The sequence below is a fragment of the Mesocricetus auratus genome, unplaced genomic scaffold, assembly GCF_017639785.1.
Source record: "Mesocricetus auratus isolate SY011 unplaced genomic scaffold, BCM_Maur_2.0 Super-Scaffold_100009, whole genome shotgun sequence".
NCBI lineage: Eukaryota > Metazoa > Chordata > Mammalia > Rodentia > Cricetidae > Mesocricetus > Mesocricetus auratus.
Window position 1 is genome coordinate 7,563,453 of NW_024429193.1, and position 19,508 is coordinate 7,582,960.

Genomic DNA, 19,508 nt, shown 5'->3' on the forward strand with positions numbered 1-19,508 from the left:
GGTGGTGGATAATTAGACTGTGTTCAGAAAGCCGTCCAAAGAAATAGAAGAAAAAGTAGAAAAGGACTTTGCACAAATTCATGCACTATTGTGGAAGTGGGTTTCGCAAATTGCCACAAGAACGATATTTCAGAGATGGAGAAACTGGACAACCATGAAAATGTTTTTAGCCTTGATGTGAATAGTAGCTTGATCTAAAGATGTTAGTGTATAAACATTTCCAGTCTTAGTTCCCTATAGCTACCTCAAAAATGCAATGCAATGAAATAAATATGAGATCACAAATTTAGTGGCTTCGATAATAGAATTTTATTTCCTGGCAGCTCTGGAAATAAGAGGTCCGAAATGGGTGACCCATACTAAAATAACAGCACCTTCATTCTGGCTTCCACGGGGCAGCTGAGCTGAGCTGAGCTGAGGAGAGTCCAGCTGAGCTGACTGTCCGCCCATTTCCCCCTTCGCCTCACTATCCACCACAGCCACAGGTACTGAAGAGTAGCGTGTGGATATTTGGGGATGGTTTTTCTGTCCACCACATGGGATAGCTTCGTGTCCACTGATTGAACAGGTTAGTGTTTGATATCCCATTTCTACTGTGCTATCCTGGAATGACAATGGCAGTCTTGGGTCACAGATTCAGCATGTAAGAAATGGGGAGATGGCATGAAATGCTAAGTCCTTCTTAAAGAGACTAGTGGTCTTCTCAGGAGCGCAGCCCAGCCAAGCACTGGCAGGACAGCCTCACCAAGCTGACATTTTATTTGAAGGAGAGGACGGATGTGTCAGGCTTCATCCAACAGCCACAGGAATTAAAATCACAGTGTCCTGTGAATCACATTCTCAGGAAGGTACAGAACAACGACTCATTTCTGAAAAACAAGTCTGCTCTTCATTCGCAAGAGAATAGCTAACAGCCATACATTTAAACAAATCAGCTTTGGTAGGCAGTAGGAAACGGTCTGAAAACAGTTCCACTGTGAATCCCCCATAATACTCACGGATGTCTTTGCTATAAACTATGTTTTAATGGCACATTCTTTCTGATCAGAAAAAAGAATTACAATTCACTTTATGAATGCTTTAAATTTACAGTGCCCCCTTAAAAACCTCCAATTAAAAGGAATTGTTGCAACATGAGTTATATTATTTGTAAGATTAAAATCAATGAAGTATTCAAGTATACTGCTCTAATATGAAAAGATAATTTTCACAACAGTAAAATACTGTAGACAAAATGCTTCACACCCTATTTTTACATTAAAGACATAAACAGAATTGCAATTTGACAAATTTGGGTTTCACTGATTGCATATTTGAAGTCTCAGTCTGAAGAATAAAAGCATCTTACAGTCAAATCTAATGTTAGCGTAAGAACATACATCCTTTCATTTGTAGGGATTTTTCTTTGTTTGCTTTTTAGAATAAAAAAGAGCATGGATATAGCGAATTTAGGTCTGGCTCTTTTAAGTTCAGAGCAATTCCCAAACTGCTAGGCTGTATTTTTTTTCATTATTTTGTTTTGAAATTTTCTCATCAAGTATCGAGAAAGTCAAGTTTATTGGGATGACAATTCCTTGTCAGAGAAGCCTTCTTCTCTGCTTTATATTCTGCCTCTCCAATTCTCTTATGTTCCCCTTTCTGCAGCGGAACTCATTACTAAGGTGGTAGGGGACTCGTTTGAAAGGCAACATGAGTCACAAAGATATCAAGCCAGTGGTTTCCTTCAGGACATTCATATATTTCTTCTGTTAGGAAGAAATCTTTCCTTGGGCACAGTGATATCACTCCAGAGAAACCAATTACTTTCCAAATATGTGCAGTACTATTTTTGACATATCTAGCTATGTCATGTAGGAAAACACACCATAGCTCTCTGGTCCATAATTTCAACTCCCATTAACTGCATCTTTTATACTCTGAATAAAACACAAACTTGTAATTAATGACTAGCAATGAAAGGAGAAGTTGATGTTTACACACAGGTGATCTGAAGCTTGGGGTGTTCACCTCGTTGCAGCTATAACTATCAGGAATTTTCTTCGTTTACCTCAAACAGCCAAAACAACAGGGGACATTTTTGAACAATCTATAATATTCTTCTTGAATCTTGATGAAAGAGAAAAGAAAAAGACAGTGCATCATTAAGGCAATTTCATACTGTTATTTTCTAGTCACAACAAATGGCCATATTTGCTTTTTTTGGCCATATTTGCTTTACTGAGATCTTATTGCGCTTGAATGAATATAAGAATATATTCAAGTGACTATAAACTATATAGCATCTATTATATTACATTATACATATTTAATAACAAGGTTTTTTGCATGGCATATTTAGATATGCACAGCTATACTCTGGTATTTTAAAACAAAAAATGACATCAATCATGATTGTATATTTAAAACAGGGACTACAATTTGTCAGGGAAAGGTAGAAGTCGCAAATCTTTAAGGCTAAAATTTTCTATCAGTTATCAGGCTACATGAATATAATCTGGGTTGACCAAAGCTTTTGGGCTACTTACCTTTCTAGATAAAACACACAGGAACAAGAAAATGAACATCCCTTGGAAGGCGTTGCTGACTGTGAAGAGGTAAGCTGTCACCACAGAAGCATGTACCACATGGAGAACCCCAAAGATCCAGGTGGTACCCAGAAGGAAGAGGAGGGCCAGGGCGCCTCTGGCACAAGACCTGGAGTGCATTTGAAGAGCTTCAGTTAGAACCCAGGAGAGCCCATGTAACGCCCAGTTGCCACACATATCCCACATATGCCCCAGTTTCTCTAGGGATTCATGAAGTGAGTATTTTATGAGCAGAGAGGTGATGAAGGACTTAGATAATGACAGCTGCCCTGTGGTTTGGTGTGATAGCCTTTAGGGCACATATCTTCCTGTTCAACCTAGAATCTGCTCCAAAACTTAAGGCCTCATTATTAAAATGTAACATTTTCTGAAGGAAACTTAATTTTAAACTATTTTAAACTGGCGTACTGAAAGATGCAGGCTCTGGTTTCCTTTCTGAGTTGTCCTTGAAGAGCGTCCTGTGTGGACATGCATCAGCAGGCATACAGCATCACCTAAAGGGGCTTCGGGGTGGTGCTTAGGTTCCGTAGTGATGGAAGTATAGAGAGAAAAACTCCAATTTTGTCATTGTTGCTGCACTTGCAAGGTAGTAACCTCAAATAAATTCATGTCAGGGTAGCAGGGTCTTAAAGTTTAAGGGAAATATGCAAATATGTATTAAGCTATTGATATTTTCTATCAACTGTCAGTGACTTCAGGTAAAACATTATTAAGTCTTTCTCCCTGGAGAAAGTGATCCTGCCAGGTGCTATGTGGTAGTGGCTTTAATCCCAACACAAAGGCAGATGGATCTCTGTGAGTTCGAGGCCAACCTGGTCTACAGAGTGAGTTTCAGGACTGCCAGAGTTACCTAGGGAAACCCTGTCTTGAAAAACCAAAAACTAAAACAAACAAAAAGAAAAAGAAAAAGAAAGGAAGAAAAGAAGAAAGGAAAGAAGCAACTGATGCTATCAATAGAAGCAACTGATGCTTCCTGTCTTATTCTATTGATATCAGTAGAAGCAACTGATGCTTCCTGTCTCTCTCATTGAAACCAGTAGAGTCAATGCTGCATTACTGCAGGTGTGCTAGCAAGGCACCTCAGAATATGCACCTTTTTGAACCTTACTGAAGCCAGGATGCAACATGAACCTCCTAATGTTGGGAACTGAAAGAAGATAATTGCTCAAACAGTTGTTAAATCACAACTATGCATCTTGAGGTAACAGAACTGCAGGATGCAGGGCTGTTCCCCAAGCAACACAAGCAGCCGTTGCTTCCCACACCCCTGCTTCAGCTTCTCCTGAACAAAACAGTTTCAAGGTCTTAATAGATCGGTCTTAGAGAGAGAGTTAAAGGCAAAAAAATCACAGCAATATATAAACTCTGAATCAGACGGAAGATTTGCCTAGCTCTGAGAAATGCCTTACAAAGGACAGTCATTAAGATCTATTTTTAGCTTAGAACAATTATCATCTTTTCCCTTTCACATAGGAGTACATTTTAAAAGATGGATTCAATGCCATTTAATCTGTGATGTTTATAATTTTATTAAATACTGTTTTCCTATTGCACATTTTAAGTATGGAGAAAAAACTAATTCTATTAAAAACAGTCTCCCAAATTATTTGTTGTTTGGGTGATTAAGGGATTGAGAGTGCTGCAGAGTGGTTGAACACTTGCCTACCTCATGGAATGCACTGGGACTGAGTGTGCTATAGCCCAGAACCACAAGGAGGAAAGAGGGAAAGAAAGAGTGAGGGAGGAAGGAAAGAGAGAAAGGAAGGAAGGGAGGGAGGGAGGGATGGAGGGAGGAAGGAAGGGAGGGAGGGAGGGAGGGAAGGAGGGAGGGAGAAAGGAAGGAAGGAAGGGAGGGAGGGAGGGAGGGATGGAGGGAGTAAGGAAGGAAGGGAGGGAGGGAGGGAGGGATGGAGGGAGAAAGGAAGGAAGGAAGGGAGGGAGGGAGGGAGGGAAGGGGGAGAAAGGAAAGAAGGAAGGAAGGGAGGGAGGGAGAAAGGAATGAAGGAAGAAAGAAAGAAAGAAAGAAAGAAGTGTTGCTAAAGTTTTAAATAACCTTTAAGTACCACGTACCTTATGTTCTCATAGCAACTAACTTCTGGTTTCAACCCAGCAGTGTGGCGAAAAACTTTGTATATGATAACTCCAAAAGCCAAGAGATTAACCTGGGGAAATGCGTTAATGTTAAAAAGAAATCATTTTCATAGTACACTCTTGTTTACCCAAATGCAATAAACAAGCACTAAAGTTTTCAGTAGCAGATATCCCGAGAACTCTCGTGACCACACACATCTGTGTATGTGTACACACACATGCAGGTGTTGGTGGATGGACATCGTGGTTGATTTTCACGGGACGGAGGAACTTTGTCAGTACACATTGTGAGTAGTGTAAGTGCCATTTTGTTCACTGTTCCTTTGAAAAGAAGTTGGGGATATAATTTCCACAATCATTTGGAAATATGTCTGGGAAGAATTCACAGGAAATTAGCAAGTCAACATAACACCACACCCACTTCTGTACTTCATCTAATTCAGCTCTTCTAGCCATCTTGTCTTGACATGATCATAAGATTTATTTTCCTCATGCTTAACCTCAGACACTGTGCAAAGTATCAATACATGAAAAATGCTGGTTGAGAATGCATTTTTCCTACTAGACTGATTCTTTTATTTGTATCTTCTGCTTCCTAAGTAAAACACTCAGTTTGTTTTCCCATACTGTCACAAGACCTCAAAAAGACATCTTCTTCTTCTTTCCCCGTGATTTTTAAAAGAGTATTTATTTTATGCTTAGGAGTGTGTGCCTGCTTGTGTGATGTTGCTTCACATATATGTAGTACCCATGGAGGCCAGAAGAGGGCATCTGATCTTGTAGTTAATGGTTGGGAGTAACAATGTGGGTGCTAGAAAATGAACCGGGGTCCTCTGAAAGAAAGGATCACAGCCCTTAACCACTGAACCAGCTCGCAGCCCTATTTCTGTGTTTCTGAGATCTTACAAGGCAGACGTGGCAATGTTCAAATGATAAATGCAGTCCATCCTAGTACAAACACGGGAATAACAAAACATTAAATAGTATATATGTGGCTAATGCATTAATATTTTCTGGGGTTTATGGTAGTCTAAATAGATTTTTTTCAAAATACATTTTTAAATGATATTGCTAAATGCTATATCATAATTTTAGGTAATTCTTATATGTCAATAATTTAGAAGCTTAGGGTTACAGGAGGCTTTCCCATAGTCTAAGGAGGTGATTTCTTTATGTATTGTTGGTGATGCTGGTAAATGGAGTCCAGGACCTTGCACACACTAGTAGAGTATTTCAACATTAAGCTGCATCTTCTATATTCTAAGAAGTTTTGTAGACTTTCTCAGAATTCAGTTGAGTAATTTCTATTAAAATAAGTATAAAGAAATGGGTCAGAGAATTTCATATTGCCACTTACCAATTGAAAGGTCTTTGAGATGAAATCTTAAAGGAATAAGGGTTCTAGTCATTTCTTTTTGCTTCCAACTGTTCATTACTTCTAATTACATGATTAATTAATTCCAATTACAGTAACACTTCCATTAAAAGACCTTAGCAATTGCAGAGGCAAGATAAAGTATTTTTAAATTGATTTGGTTGACAGTTTCACCCTATTTGGATGTTCAAATAATGAACTGAAATGTCAATTTAATAATACTTAATAAATATAATTTAATAGTTATAAAATGAATATATAACATTTTATACCTTTTAAAAACCATAGTTTTGTATAAAATTAGAAAACATTATTGTTAATGTCATAAATACATGCATATGTATATTTTATGTAATAAAAATGTTTCACAATTGGGTCACATAAAGTATTTATGCCATAATTCCTTTGAAACTCTTCAAATCATTCCATGATATATTTATAGTGAACTAATGTTGTCCACAAAGAAAGGGCTATAAGATGAAGTAAATGTTTAAGAACATATTCTAGATCCACTGATTTTTCTCTCGACATGAATCAGCTACTTAAAGCATGGGTATGTGCGTCTTTTACTTTTGTTCTTTGTAAACTTGATTTTCGGGAACCCAGAAGCACTCACACTCTTTGTGTTTGCCCTTTCTCTTCTGTGCTAGATCAGAGAGGAGGAAGACAGACCATTCCTTTGAGGAAATCCAGAACTGGAAAAATACAGCTTTCTGTAAAATAGTAGAAATGATAAAAAAAAAAAGGAAAGAGAAAGAGGAGAAGGAGGAGGAGGGATAAGAGGAGAGGAGGGGAGGAGGGGGAGGAGGGGAGGAAGGAAACAACAATAATAATAAGTGATGCTATACCCGTGAGAGGTTAATTCTTATACCACAAGCTTACGTTTTTTCAAATGCAAAGAAAAATGTTTAAGATAACTTTACCAAAAGTTGTAGTAATCATACAGAAGTTCATCGGTATCATGAACACTTCAAATGTTTTACTTCTATGTGTTAATGGCACAAATATCTGGGAGCTAAATTTCTTTTATTTATTTTAGGAATCTTCTCAAGGAGTCTGAATTATGCAGTGCCAGACACCAGTGAGAGCTTGGTACATACAAATTCATGAATAAAACTCACATGATCTTTCGTTGTCATGGATTCTACTAAGAGAAGAGAAGAGGAGAGAAGAGGAGAAGAGGAGAGGAGAGAAGAGGAGAGGAGAGGATAAGGTAAATAGGTAACCTTAAGATGCCTATCAACCCACAAACTGACTGTAAGTTTCAGTCGGGACTGAGGTTACAGTTCACAAGAGGACCAAAGGAGGAGGAAGAAAGATGTACTATGATGGGAAAATCCTCATGGGATACAGGTGGCTGTAGTCAGATTTTCCTTTGGAGCACCAGCTCATGAAAAAGGACTTAGAGACTTTTACTATTAACAAAAGCTCAGCCTGTAGCTTAGGCTTGTCCCGCTAGCTCTCATAACAGAAGTGAACCCATTTCTGCTCATTTATGTGATGCCATGGGACTCATGGTTTCCATCTCTCCTGCATGTCTTGCTCCCTCTGTGTCTGGGGGTTGACTCTGCCATTTTTCTTCCCCGAGACCTCTCTATCCTCAGAAGTCCCACCTAACCTGTTCCTGATGAGCTATTCAGCCCTTTATTAACCCAACCACAGTGGCATATCTTCTTCACACAGTGTAAAGGAATACCCCACAACAGGTGACTGTACTATGTGATGTCACATATCCTGTACGGGTAAAATAGAAAGGGACACATTTTGTCCCCCTTTGTCACAGATCTTATTTTGTTTTGAGCCAGGGTCAGATCTGTAACCAGGCCAGATCCTCATATCTCAGCTTTGAAGTACTGCGTTGCAGGTATGTGAAATGTAAAGGTAAAATTTCAGATAAAGTTAAAATGAGTTTTTTAAATATAATAATTCTAGTTAGAGCAGTCGTGTTCTTAAATAACTTGTATCTTTCTTCAGTTGTTCAAGTTTACTGTTTCAACATTACATCAGGTCATAAAGTGCAGTAGCGTAACCCCAGTGGCAAAGCCTGCATTTGCTTCTTAACATTACTTGTACGATATTATTTTGCTCATAAGTGCATACATTTCTTTAAATGACTATTTATTGGCTCATAAACTGTATGCACACAGTCAATATCATCTAAAGCTATCCAAAGGCATATGACTTTATGCATGTAGGGAAGGAAGTGAAGTTTAATCTCTACAGCTTACGTGGAATGGGAAAATACTTTATAAGAATACATTGTGTAAAGAATCAGTGTAAAAGATCTAAGCTAAGATAGCAAGAGTACCTTGAAGCAAGTTTATATAGAATTTAAAACTTCTGATAATAAGAAACCTTGTGATTAGCCCACATTGAGATTAGATAAATCCATACTTGTATTTTGAGTTAAATAGTTGGCACTACATTATTAATATTATGATTATGTGGTGATATCTACATGATTGTTACATAATTGAGAGCCTCAGTAATTTTTGAGTACGAGAAAAACATTCATGTTAATCTTAATAGAATAATTTCATTTTCTCATTAACATCTACCTAAACTATTTGAAGGGCATGGATGCTATGATTCTGATACAATTCTGGCTTTCATAGTTTTGTGAGTTGTGATTCCTTTATCATTTATACCTAACTGTTAGTTTCATAAATGCACAGGGGCTAAGGACTTGTAGATGGACATTCATTGTTGAGGTTTTGCCTTAAATTTTAAACTAGTTGTAGAGTCTTATCCCAGAATCCAGTATACCTATATAGAAATAAATAAGACACAAATCCTAGATGGCAAACAATAATAACCCTAGTGTGTTATTGCTGTGTGTTGGAACACAGGAGAATAAAGGAAGTTATGTGTGTAATCAATGTCACGAACAGTTAACACTGAAGAGAAAGTGTGAGTTTAAGTTTTAACGTTGTTTGCCCTTGGAAGTGGTGTTTGGTTACCCAGTGATCTACTTTTAACATTACTATTTCAATGTTTCAGACTTACATTCTATTTGACAGTCTATTTAAAAATAAAACAAATCTTTATGCAGTCTTCTTACCCTTTTAAATTTTTTCCTAAAAAAAATCTTTAAACAGTTGATCAGGCAAGAGAGTAAGAGAGACCTCAGAAGGACTTGGACCTTCAGAAACCTTCAACCAAAGGGCTTCAAGACCACAGTTCAAAATGCAGTACCGCCATCAGTCACTTTTCTTTTCTTAGTCCTTTCTCAATAATTGATAAAGACATTTATATGCTGATGCAAGTTCTCACGGGGAAAAATGGGAAAATTTCTTTTGCGGCACTTTTAGAATCAGGTTTTAATTTTTCATTATATCAAACAAAAATCAGGCTCACTTAAGACTGTGTCATGATTACAACTTACATGTCCTTTCGAAAAGTTTTAATACCTTTAAATTAACTGGCCCCAGACAAACACACTTCTGTCTCAAATACACAGCAGGTTTCCATCTGACTTCTGAATGTCCACATGAAGCATTTATTCCTTTCCAAACCACAGACCACCTTCTAAATAATGAAGCAGTTCAGTTTAAGAACAAAGAGAGCATGCTCCATTAATTGTGTATTAGCAAAATTAGAATCATAGGGTTGTGGTCTTGTCTTCTATTCTATCTTGTGTTTATTGTTTTCCCCCTCCCCACTTGGAATAATCTCTGAAAATGCCTCCGTCAAAATTGCAAATCATACACTTATCAGAAAACCTGGGGTATGTGGTAAACAGAATGTCTTCCCAAGACTTTTCATACTGTAGTCCTATATCTGTGAGTACCACATGAGCATGTGCAGGCACACACAGACACACTCACAAATACACACACACACACACAAATACACACACACACAGTGATGCTTCAGGTAGAATGAAGGTTGTAGACTCTCAGATGAAGAGATGGTCTCCATTGGTGCTATTAGGTTCCATCTAATCACATGAGCCTTGATGGCAGAAGGGGTCTACAGAAGAGAAAACAATAAAGAGGAAGCCTCAGTAGAGGGACGGAGGCAGAGACACTGACTATGAAGGCAAACTGTCTCCGGCTGCGGCTGAGGGTCTCTGTGAAGTCTCTACAAGCAGAGAGCCCTCCCTTCTCACAGCCAGCCAGCATCTGGGGCGTCAGTCCTGCACTCACACGGACATACCTTGATCAAGAACATGAAGGGCTATGGAAACAAGCTGTCCCTAGAGCCTCTGGGCTGAAATCAGGAGAGAGAGATTTTCAGAACAGTTGCAGCTGATTCATACTCTGCACAGACTTCGGAACTGCATACCTGTGAAATACTCAAGTGCACTTTGTATTCTGAAAAACCTTTGGTCATTCTCACGGCACCAGTGAAAGTCGAGGGAAAGAAATGTAGGAATATGCAGGCGTGTGTGTATTGTATAATGCACATATACTTACACACAACACACATACGCATGCAATGATGCTTCAGGCAGAACGAAGGTTGCATGTACACATATATCACATATGTACAGCTAGCCTATATAATGAAAGTCCCTATGGTTATGGATGACAATGAATTATATTTAAGTAAAAATGGACACAGTTATACCATACACACTCATTTATTGTTAGCTCATGTTTATTAATGATGCTCTATGTAGCTAATGAATAATCAATTATATAGAGTCATCTTTGTTTATTATTTGTGGATTATGTTCTTGTGTTCATGAAATCAAATGACTAGGATTAATTGTAACAATAACTGACTTCCTTTGCGCTGTCACCCACGCACCATGTTCTTTCTAGTTCCTCCCGGTCTTCTTAGTGCTATACTTTTATTCTCAGCATTGCCTGGTGTGCTTAATATACACATTACGTTTTAACTTAAATCTCAGAAACACAATGGATATTTTGTGTGTGCGTTCTCCATAAAATATTTCACACACACACACACACTACACACACACACAACTCACCATTTTGTAGGTTAACCCTGACTTTTACAAATGTTCAAATTCATACCCAAATTCCTGCATCATTAAGGACAGAACATCTTAGAGGAAACCCCAAGGCTGTCTCTCTTTTCACAGAGGCCAATTTCTAACTGTGTGAAAAGAACGTGCCAAAGTTTGAGGGGGTAAACTTTCAGATCCTGTTATCGAACCTCAACGAGGACGTATGTTCAAAGACTTCCCACATGCACCAAAATTGGGAAGTGGGTAAAAGGACAGAAAAGCCTGAGTGCAGGAAAGAATGCACATGCACTATGGAGGTTTGGCAGCATGCTTTCTCCTTGGAAATGCCTCATCGTGCATAGGAAAGTTGTGCCAGGAGGCAAGGAATTAGACTGATAAACATCATTACGGGCTGGGCTTATGGTGCAGTTGTTAGAGTACTTGCCTAACACACACAAAACCCTGGGTTATATAGCTAGCACCACACAAACGGGTGGTGGTAGCTATACATATATATATATATATATATATATATATATATATATATCAATACAAGAGATGTGGAGGCAGGAGGGCTAGACACTGAAATCATCTTCAGTTACATAATGAGCCTGGAAAACTTGAGACTTGTCTCTAAATAAATATGATAAATGGACAGAAATAAAACCTGCAAATGTTAGTGATAAAAAGCAGGAGAAGTTTGCTGGGAGTTTGCAGAACACCACAGTCTGTGCTGACCTATTCTCAACATTGTGAGCTCAACCGGGTCACCTCTCTCCCACAGAGGCCGAAAGACCACCATGTACCCCATCTGGTTTGGCACTTGGCTCAGCATAACGACCTCAGGAATATCTACAGAGTTAGAATCTATTGCTCTGCTGAGATTCCAGCACTAGCCCAAGAGAGAGTAGACGACAGAGAAAAGGAAGGACGGGGTAGAAGTGTGGGACAGAAACAACTGTTGAGTTCCAAATACATGGAAACATCTGACACAGTCTGAAAACATAAGAGCTGTGCTCAAGAGGGCTGTAAACAACATCTCAAGAGAAGATCACCAATCGCCCACTCTGGGACAGGGCACCTCTTCTGATGTTACACTGCTCTCTTGAGGTTTGCACATTAGTCGAGAGCATTGCCAGGTGGGAAATACACTTGGATAAATAGTTGATCTGGGATAAGAAGTCTGACAAACATACCATTTAAAGAACAATAGTCATTGAACTTGTTCAGGTCAGAGAACAAGAACAAAGCAATACTGTTATCATGAGCTGATGTACCTCCTTTCTTGATAGGTCGTTGACCAAAGGTGATGATTAATTCCTTATACCCATTTCTGCCCTCAATCTCCTGCAATAAAATCTATTAATGATGGGGTATGTAGCCTAAAGATTTAAAGTAGAGCTGACTGATTCTTTTTCATATATAAGAGTTTAGGCTTGTGATCCCTTTAAGATTTGTTATAAGAACACCTTTCAAAATAAGTAATAAAGTAATTGGGTCTGTCTTTGTAACCACCGGTAAATGCAGCCTGCCAGCAAAAGGCCTGACAAGAACATCTTGCTTTCCCACACGGTTAATCTGTAACAAGTTGCTTGGGTATGAATGTATGTGGGCTCTTGATATAATTTGTTTTTCATCTACAATATGTAAAATGCTTAATCATGTAAGGGATATGGAAAACATGCTGTTTTTTTTACTTTACTCTCTGTTTGGTATTCATTCACATGAAAAACAGTATGTAACCACACTGTGATTCCTATATTGCCTGAAAAAAACTTTGTTGGGGTATATAAGATGTCGAAGAAAAGCATACAGTAGACAAAACACAGAAAGGGAAGAAACATAGAGAAATCATGAGAGAACAGCGAATAAAGAAGGTGGCCATCAAGATTGTATTGTGTGTTTCTTTCCCTAAACCCCGTCAGATAGAAAAGTCTAGTTTACTCTGATTACATGGGTTCCACTCAAAGCCCTGTGCTACTGGAGGCTGGCCCCCCAGTCAGCAGTAAAATATCATTTCAAATGCAAAAGACAATGTCACTGAAGACATGAAGGGGTATTGGAAGAGTCCTCTGTGATGCAGCCTGGGACAGTGCCCTCAACACGGACATTAAATGCATCTTTGTGAGGGTGGAGCTGAGGAACCCTTCTAAACAAAGAAGTAGGACTGCGTCTCAGAGGCTTGCCTGGGTAAACACAAAATTCTGGGTTCAATTCCCAGCACAAAATAATAGTATAGAACACATTCTACTTGTTTATGTAATATAGTTACTGCATTTGTAACAAAATAAACCTTTAATTTCAGATAATGAAATTTAAATATCTTAATGGAGCATATATCAAATGCATGAAATATTTTTCTTTCATGTTTGATTCTTTAATATTTTCAACCTGTTGAGTAACCTATATACTCAACATAATGTAAGGCAATGTGCATAAAGCAGTAAGTGAGTAGTGCTTTCTAGGTGTAAGAATGCATTAAAAAAGCACACACTTACTTATGGATGACTCAACCTCCAATTAGAATACATGGCTTCTAGAGCATCATGGAAGTCCAGTCTAGACAGTTTGCTGAGCTCTCTTTATTTTGCTTTCTTAATACATGAGCCTGAGCAATATTAATGTTTATCTTATAGATTTTTGCCTGAATAAAATAATACAGCTATCATAAGGTTCTCTGAATTGTACTCAGTATGTAAAATGCCCAACAAATAGTGAATCAATAACGGCTCTTGGACTATAATTCGTGACCCATAAGAATGAAACCATTCTTAAGCTTTATTTTCTGAGTCTCAAGGTCAGGAATGATGACTTGCATCTAACAGGCTCAATATTCACGTGTTACATGAACTAAAAGAATAAAATTCTAATTAATTAAAATTAATATTCTGCACTTGTTACCTCAATCATCTGTATAATAAAGAAGCCATCAACTGGTAAGTCATTAACTGAACAAATGTGTAAAATTATCATAATTTGTCTCACATCTTGATTGTTTTGCTACAAAAGTTTCTCATTACCACAAAATTATTTGAAGATAAAAGTAACAGCAGAAGCAGAGCAAGTAAATCACTAAAATGTAAGGAAGTTGGAGGTGTAGCAAAGTAATGAAATACTTGCAGGACACTCTGTAGACCCTGGCCTGCTAAACACCAGAGCAAGGGAGAAGAGAAACAGATACATTGTAAGGGTCAGAAGACAAGGATCCTTGTACCAGTAAGGACCGAGTAACAGGAAGGATGTGGAGAGTGGCTGGGAAGGTACAATTCTGTTTCCTGTACTTTATGGATAGACAAAGGGCATCTTGACTTTGCCATCATCAGGAATCACAGATGTGTGGGCCTAGGATGAATGCTCATTAAAATGAGGTCTGGATACAAGATAAGGCACAACTAAAAGCTTTTGATACAGTTGTCAGGATATTTCTTTATTAGGATATTCCCTGGCTGATTTCCTGTGTTGGCTATTTAAGGGCTCTCTCTCCTTTGCTATGGCTAAAATTTTATTCTAAACATTGATCATCTTTGCCAATTATAATTCATAATATTCTGGCATGCATCCATTAGAAATTTTTTACACCTCAAGGTTTTTGGTGTTTGAACAGATACCAATTTAAATTAGAATAAAAATAAAAGGAGGAAGAAGAGAATAGGATATTTATAAACTGGAGGGTAAAGTGACCCTTGTGACTATAAGCGAATGTCACGGACTAGATTTTATAGCTGGTTTCACTGTAGTTAGTCATAGTGCAGGGAAACAAAGGTGAAGGAGAAAACCCGTGTGCAAAGAGCATTTACCACAGTTGTTCACTTCAATGTCATAGCAGAAGAGAAACTGTCCAGCGAATTCTCTCTACTTATGGCTTTCCAATTGAAAAGTTCTCCTTGTATGCGCACTTTCAGAATGAAATGTGGCTGGGGGTTTGTAGATTTTGCATGCATTTGCACAGTCACTTGACTATTCATTAGACTTTAAGACAAACTTTCCATAATTAAATTCAAAGACACAGTATTCAAATCATTGCCGAGTTACATTTTTAAAATATTTTTCCATTATTTTAATTATGTGTGTGGTTGCACACGTAAGTATAGGTGTTCCTGAAGGCCCCGGATGTCAGATTCCCTGGAGCAGGAGTTACAAGTGGCTGGGAATTATATGATTCTGGTGTTGGGACCCGAACTCCAGTCCTCTAGAAGAGCAGTACACATTCTTGACCCCTGAGCCATTTCTCCAACATCCCACCTCTAGAAAGCTAAGTTTTAAGCTAAAGGGTGAAAACTGTTTTCCAAGTTATTTAATTTTCTCCTCCTTCTAATGCCATTTGCAGTAATTCTGTTGTGGAGAATCATCTATGTACTAGAGATACAGGGCACAGAAAGGACCCCATGAGTGCTCCTTTCACTAACCATGTTGCCTTTGAGACCTCTGGCACTGTCTAGCCAGGACCTTATTTTGTTCAGATGCATTTAAAACACTACATTGCATCTCTTAGTGGAAACACACTACAGACAGACTTGCTGGCCAGAGACAATAATCCTTCCTAAGAAGAAAACAAATAGACATGACAGATTTAAGGAAAGCCTCCAAGTTTTGTGCTTGGGTTTCTTTCTTTACATTTCGTATCTGGGAAAGGAGTGAGTACTTGCGAACAAATTCACCCTGGTGAATCACTCTTCTATTTCCTCAACAGTACGACTGAGTGATTACTGCATGCTGAACCTTAAGAACAGTACAGTGCAGCAATAGCCATAATAGTTTCCTCTCACAGACCATAAAGTCACCCAAGGAAGGTAAATACTGAACAGTCATGAATTGGGATATTTAAAGAACTTACACAAATTGTAAATTGGGGAAAGGATTCACAAGAAGAAAACAGATATCTAACTTTGAAAGCACTAGAAACAGAGCACTAATTTGTAATAGGCCAATGAGTTAGACAAGACCCCTTTAGGCAATGTTTGAATTGAGCTATACAAGGTAAGTGGAACTCAGCTAGGAGAAAAGAAGAGAAGGAGTTGAGACAAAACGGCTCTATATAGAGAGAGAATGCAGTGGAAGGTACAGAGAGGGCATGCCCAACAGCTAGTGTGGTTAAATACTGACAGCCACTGTAAGAAAGCTGACCAGGTAGGTTACATGATGCAATGTGTATTATGGAAAGGGTCTGCATGTCATTGTTGACATGGACTGTTGAGCAGAGATCTTTGCGGGTTAGCATTCCGTGGAAATCACGTTAAGGTAAGCTAAGAGAGATCTGATTCAGTCTACCCCCGGCTTCTGCCATACATGATGGAGTACCCTGTGAAAGTCACATATGCTTCGCATATGGTTCAACATGCATGAAAGGGCATGGGCAACACCTCACCTCTATTTCCGTATCCTGTGCTCATTCAGGGTAGTGACCAAGTTTGTGGTCACATATCCAGACACTGGTGGTTGAGCAGTGGGGAATTGTGATGGTCATTATGGTCAGCCTCGTGGGATTTTACTACAAGTAATTTTTGTGTTGCCAAAGAGACCTAATTTTAAAAAAATAATTCGGAAACAGAGCTGTTTATAGATCCCCTACACAACAGCACTAATTTCAAGTGTTTTTATAAGCCACCATTGCTCTCAAAAGGTTTGAACATTAATAAGCCAACAGGTCACTCTTAGAATAAATCATGTGCAAAGTTATTGATTTGATTCGAAGGCTGGCAAGGACATCGCTTAGCTGCAGACAACTTGTGCAAGCTGTTGGGCCCCTAGACTGGAAATCTATTCCATCCTGCCATGAGTCCAGAGAGGCTCAACCCCTTTGTCTTTGAGATATTAGCTTAATGGTTGCAGGATACCCTAGCCTCCATGGTGAATGGCTCCTACGCCCAGGCAAAGTTTCCACTATCCCTGAAGGTTAGGTGATACATGTACTATGAAGTGTCTGAAGGCTAAGTGGTCTGGTATGGAGTGTCTTTAGCATTGAGGGAAGCAATTGCTGTTTGACCTTTTTACGTGATAATAGAAGTCTTTTGCCATTGTCCCCGCCTTTGGTTGGTTACTTAAGGTGATGCATGAATAGAGGCACATTCAGTATGGACTGAAACCACCCACCTGACACTGTCCAATGTCTCCCTCTTTCCTTTAATGTCTATGGCTAGCCTTCCCTCATCCACACTCCACCACTCAGGAATGGAACTGGGACTGTTTGTCTGGTCCCGAATGCAGCCCAGAAGACACCAGTCTGTCACATACAGCCTTGCAATGTGGGCCTTACTCTCAGAGAGTGATCCAAAGATGAACTTGCCTCTCGATTAAACTAAGCAATTTAAAAAATTCATCATGAAAAAAAATTCTTGAAGGTTTTATGACTCAGATTCAACATGATGATTTGCTTTATTGTAATCAGTCCACTTAGAGAAATTTATCTGCTTCTTAAATTATAAATAGTAGAACCTCTCTAGGCACTTCTAAACAGATAAGTCTAGATTATAGTTCCAGGGTGCAGAAATCTCCTGAAACCGGAGCTACCAAATGCTTCTCCTATTTTTATTTTCATGTATTGCAGAAGCTTCTGTGAGGATCAACTGAAACATATTAAAAGGTTTTTCGAAGATTAAAAGATTATGCAAATGTACACCAAGAACTAATTCTAATGACTTTGTGGATGTACCAACACTGTCAGCACTTTCCTCTTCTGGGCTACGCTGTAGAACCCTTCCTGCAGAAGGAGGATCACAAGGGAGCATTTCCAATCAGCATCATTTTAGACACTTCTTTATAATTGGGTTCCAGAGACTTAAGGTACTTTTAAGAAACATTTTTATTTTATCTCTAATTTTTATGAGTTTATGAGTTTATCCAACTCTTACGAAATCCTCTGGTGAGCCCCAAAAGATTATCTTTGAAGGTATTTTCAGTAACAGTACAGTTCCTGTGTATGAGAACATATTGAAAACCAGCAAAGTGTTATTTATATTGCTTTGTTCCCCTCTCAAAAAACAGCCCCTCCATTTCATCTCCTTAAAAAATTCTAGCTATCTATTTTTCAAGAACGTCAGAATAATATGAAAAACAATTACAATGTTTATAGGCACTGAACTACTTTTTAATATATAGTATCAAGAAAGACTGGTATATTTAAATGCTTTAAGCCCTAGATATCACTAGAAGATGGAGGAAAATACATGCTGCCACCAAATTGAAACTTCCAACGAAATTGGTGGTCTGATCGTCACAAAATTAAAAACTAGTAGCATCTCTTGGTACAGCTTTAATGCGGTTATCCTATGTACAGTGCCTACTACTTGACAGTAATTTCTTATGTCTGGGCTCTTGGTATAGGAGCACAGCTAATGCTAATAGTATACTAAAGGCAGTTCCCACTGAAATGATCTTGGGATATGGTTCTCGGGGGACTCGACTCTAGAGATGTTTTTGGGTATCTTCTGAAGATAGTATAGCTGTTGGAATCTAGGGAGTAGGAGCTGTAGACGATGTGGACTCCTACAATGTTGTGGACAGAGTCACAACAAAGGCTTTGTCCAGTGTCAGCAAACCTGTGTTAGAGTGGAATCTCACTGCATGTGGAACCAAGCCATTGATGCCTCCCTTAAGAATTAATCCAGTTTGGCAGGGCAATAACCTACCCAAAGGATCACCAATTAGAAGGGCATGTCTACCATAAGGTATGCTAAACAGAAAGGAAGAATAACTCACCCTTTAATGAGGGGATGTTCTTGTCCTTGCTAGAATTACACTCCTCTCATACCCTCTCCTCTCCTCTGCTCTGCTCTGCTCTGCTCCCCTCACCTCTTCTCTCTTCTGGTCTCCTCTCCTTCTTCCCCTTTCCTCTCCTCCCCTCATGTCCCTCCCCTGTTTTTTTTTTCTCTTTTCCCTTCCATTCCTTTCCCTTCTCAACCCCATTCTTTTCCTCCAGGCAGCTGTTGAGATTTGCAACCTCATTGTCCTGCAGTATTTCTTTTAAACTCTAATAAAATTGTCCTTGAGCTTTTGTTTGACTCCCTTCTTAAATTCTGTAGCACGGAGACTATGAACCCTGAGTGAGGACCCCAGTTTCTCCAGTATTAGCTTACCAGTACCGAGGGACTCTCCTGCAATTCTAGCACTACTTGGTCTATTGTAATCCTTTCTTTTGTCTTCATGCTAACATCACTGTGTTGACACCCCCATAGGTAATAATACTGAATATTGGCATAGATACTAGAATAAATGCTTTCTCACATACTATTGTTGAGTAAAACGTGGCATAGATACTAGAATAAATGTTTTCTCACGGACTATTGGTAGAATAAAAAGAATCAATTCATATAATTGTTTTACAGGATAATTGTGTAAATTTTAAAACCTGCACTTGCTTGCATTTCTGCCTCCAAGATGTGCTTCCTAAGACTGTCTTAATGGATATGCAGCTGTGGTGGGACTCGGATTTTTTTTTTATGCAACACTGGAAACAAACATTCATCCTTAGGGAAGTTTTAAACACACACTCATAATAAGCAAGGGCAGAAATGGTAAAGTTGTAGGTTCTAATGAGGAAAGA

At 38.7% G+C, this 19,508-nt stretch overlaps 1 protein-coding gene across 3 annotated transcripts in view; it reads right to left on the reverse strand.

Annotated features, from left to right (window-relative positions):
• Positions 1–290: 290 nt before the first annotated feature.
• Positions 291–19,508, reverse strand: part of Adgrl4 (adhesion G protein-coupled receptor L4) — an 87,015-nt gene continuing 67,797 nt past the window's right edge. For 2 of the 3 annotated variants that reach the window (XM_040751605.1, XM_040751606.1), the window contains 3 exons: positions 4,656–4,747; positions 2,526–2,694; positions 291–2,106 (listed from right to left, as the gene is read on the reverse strand). In XM_040751605.1, coding sequence (XP_040607539.1) covers positions 2,044–2,106; positions 2,526–2,694; positions 4,656–4,747 — 324 coding nt within the window. In that variant the 3' untranslated portion in view covers positions 291–2,043. Of the gene's footprint in view, positions 2,107–2,525; positions 2,695–4,655; positions 4,748–6,667; positions 6,765–19,508 lie in introns of those variants that run through there. The other variant, XM_040751607.1, reaches the window with a different exon arrangement.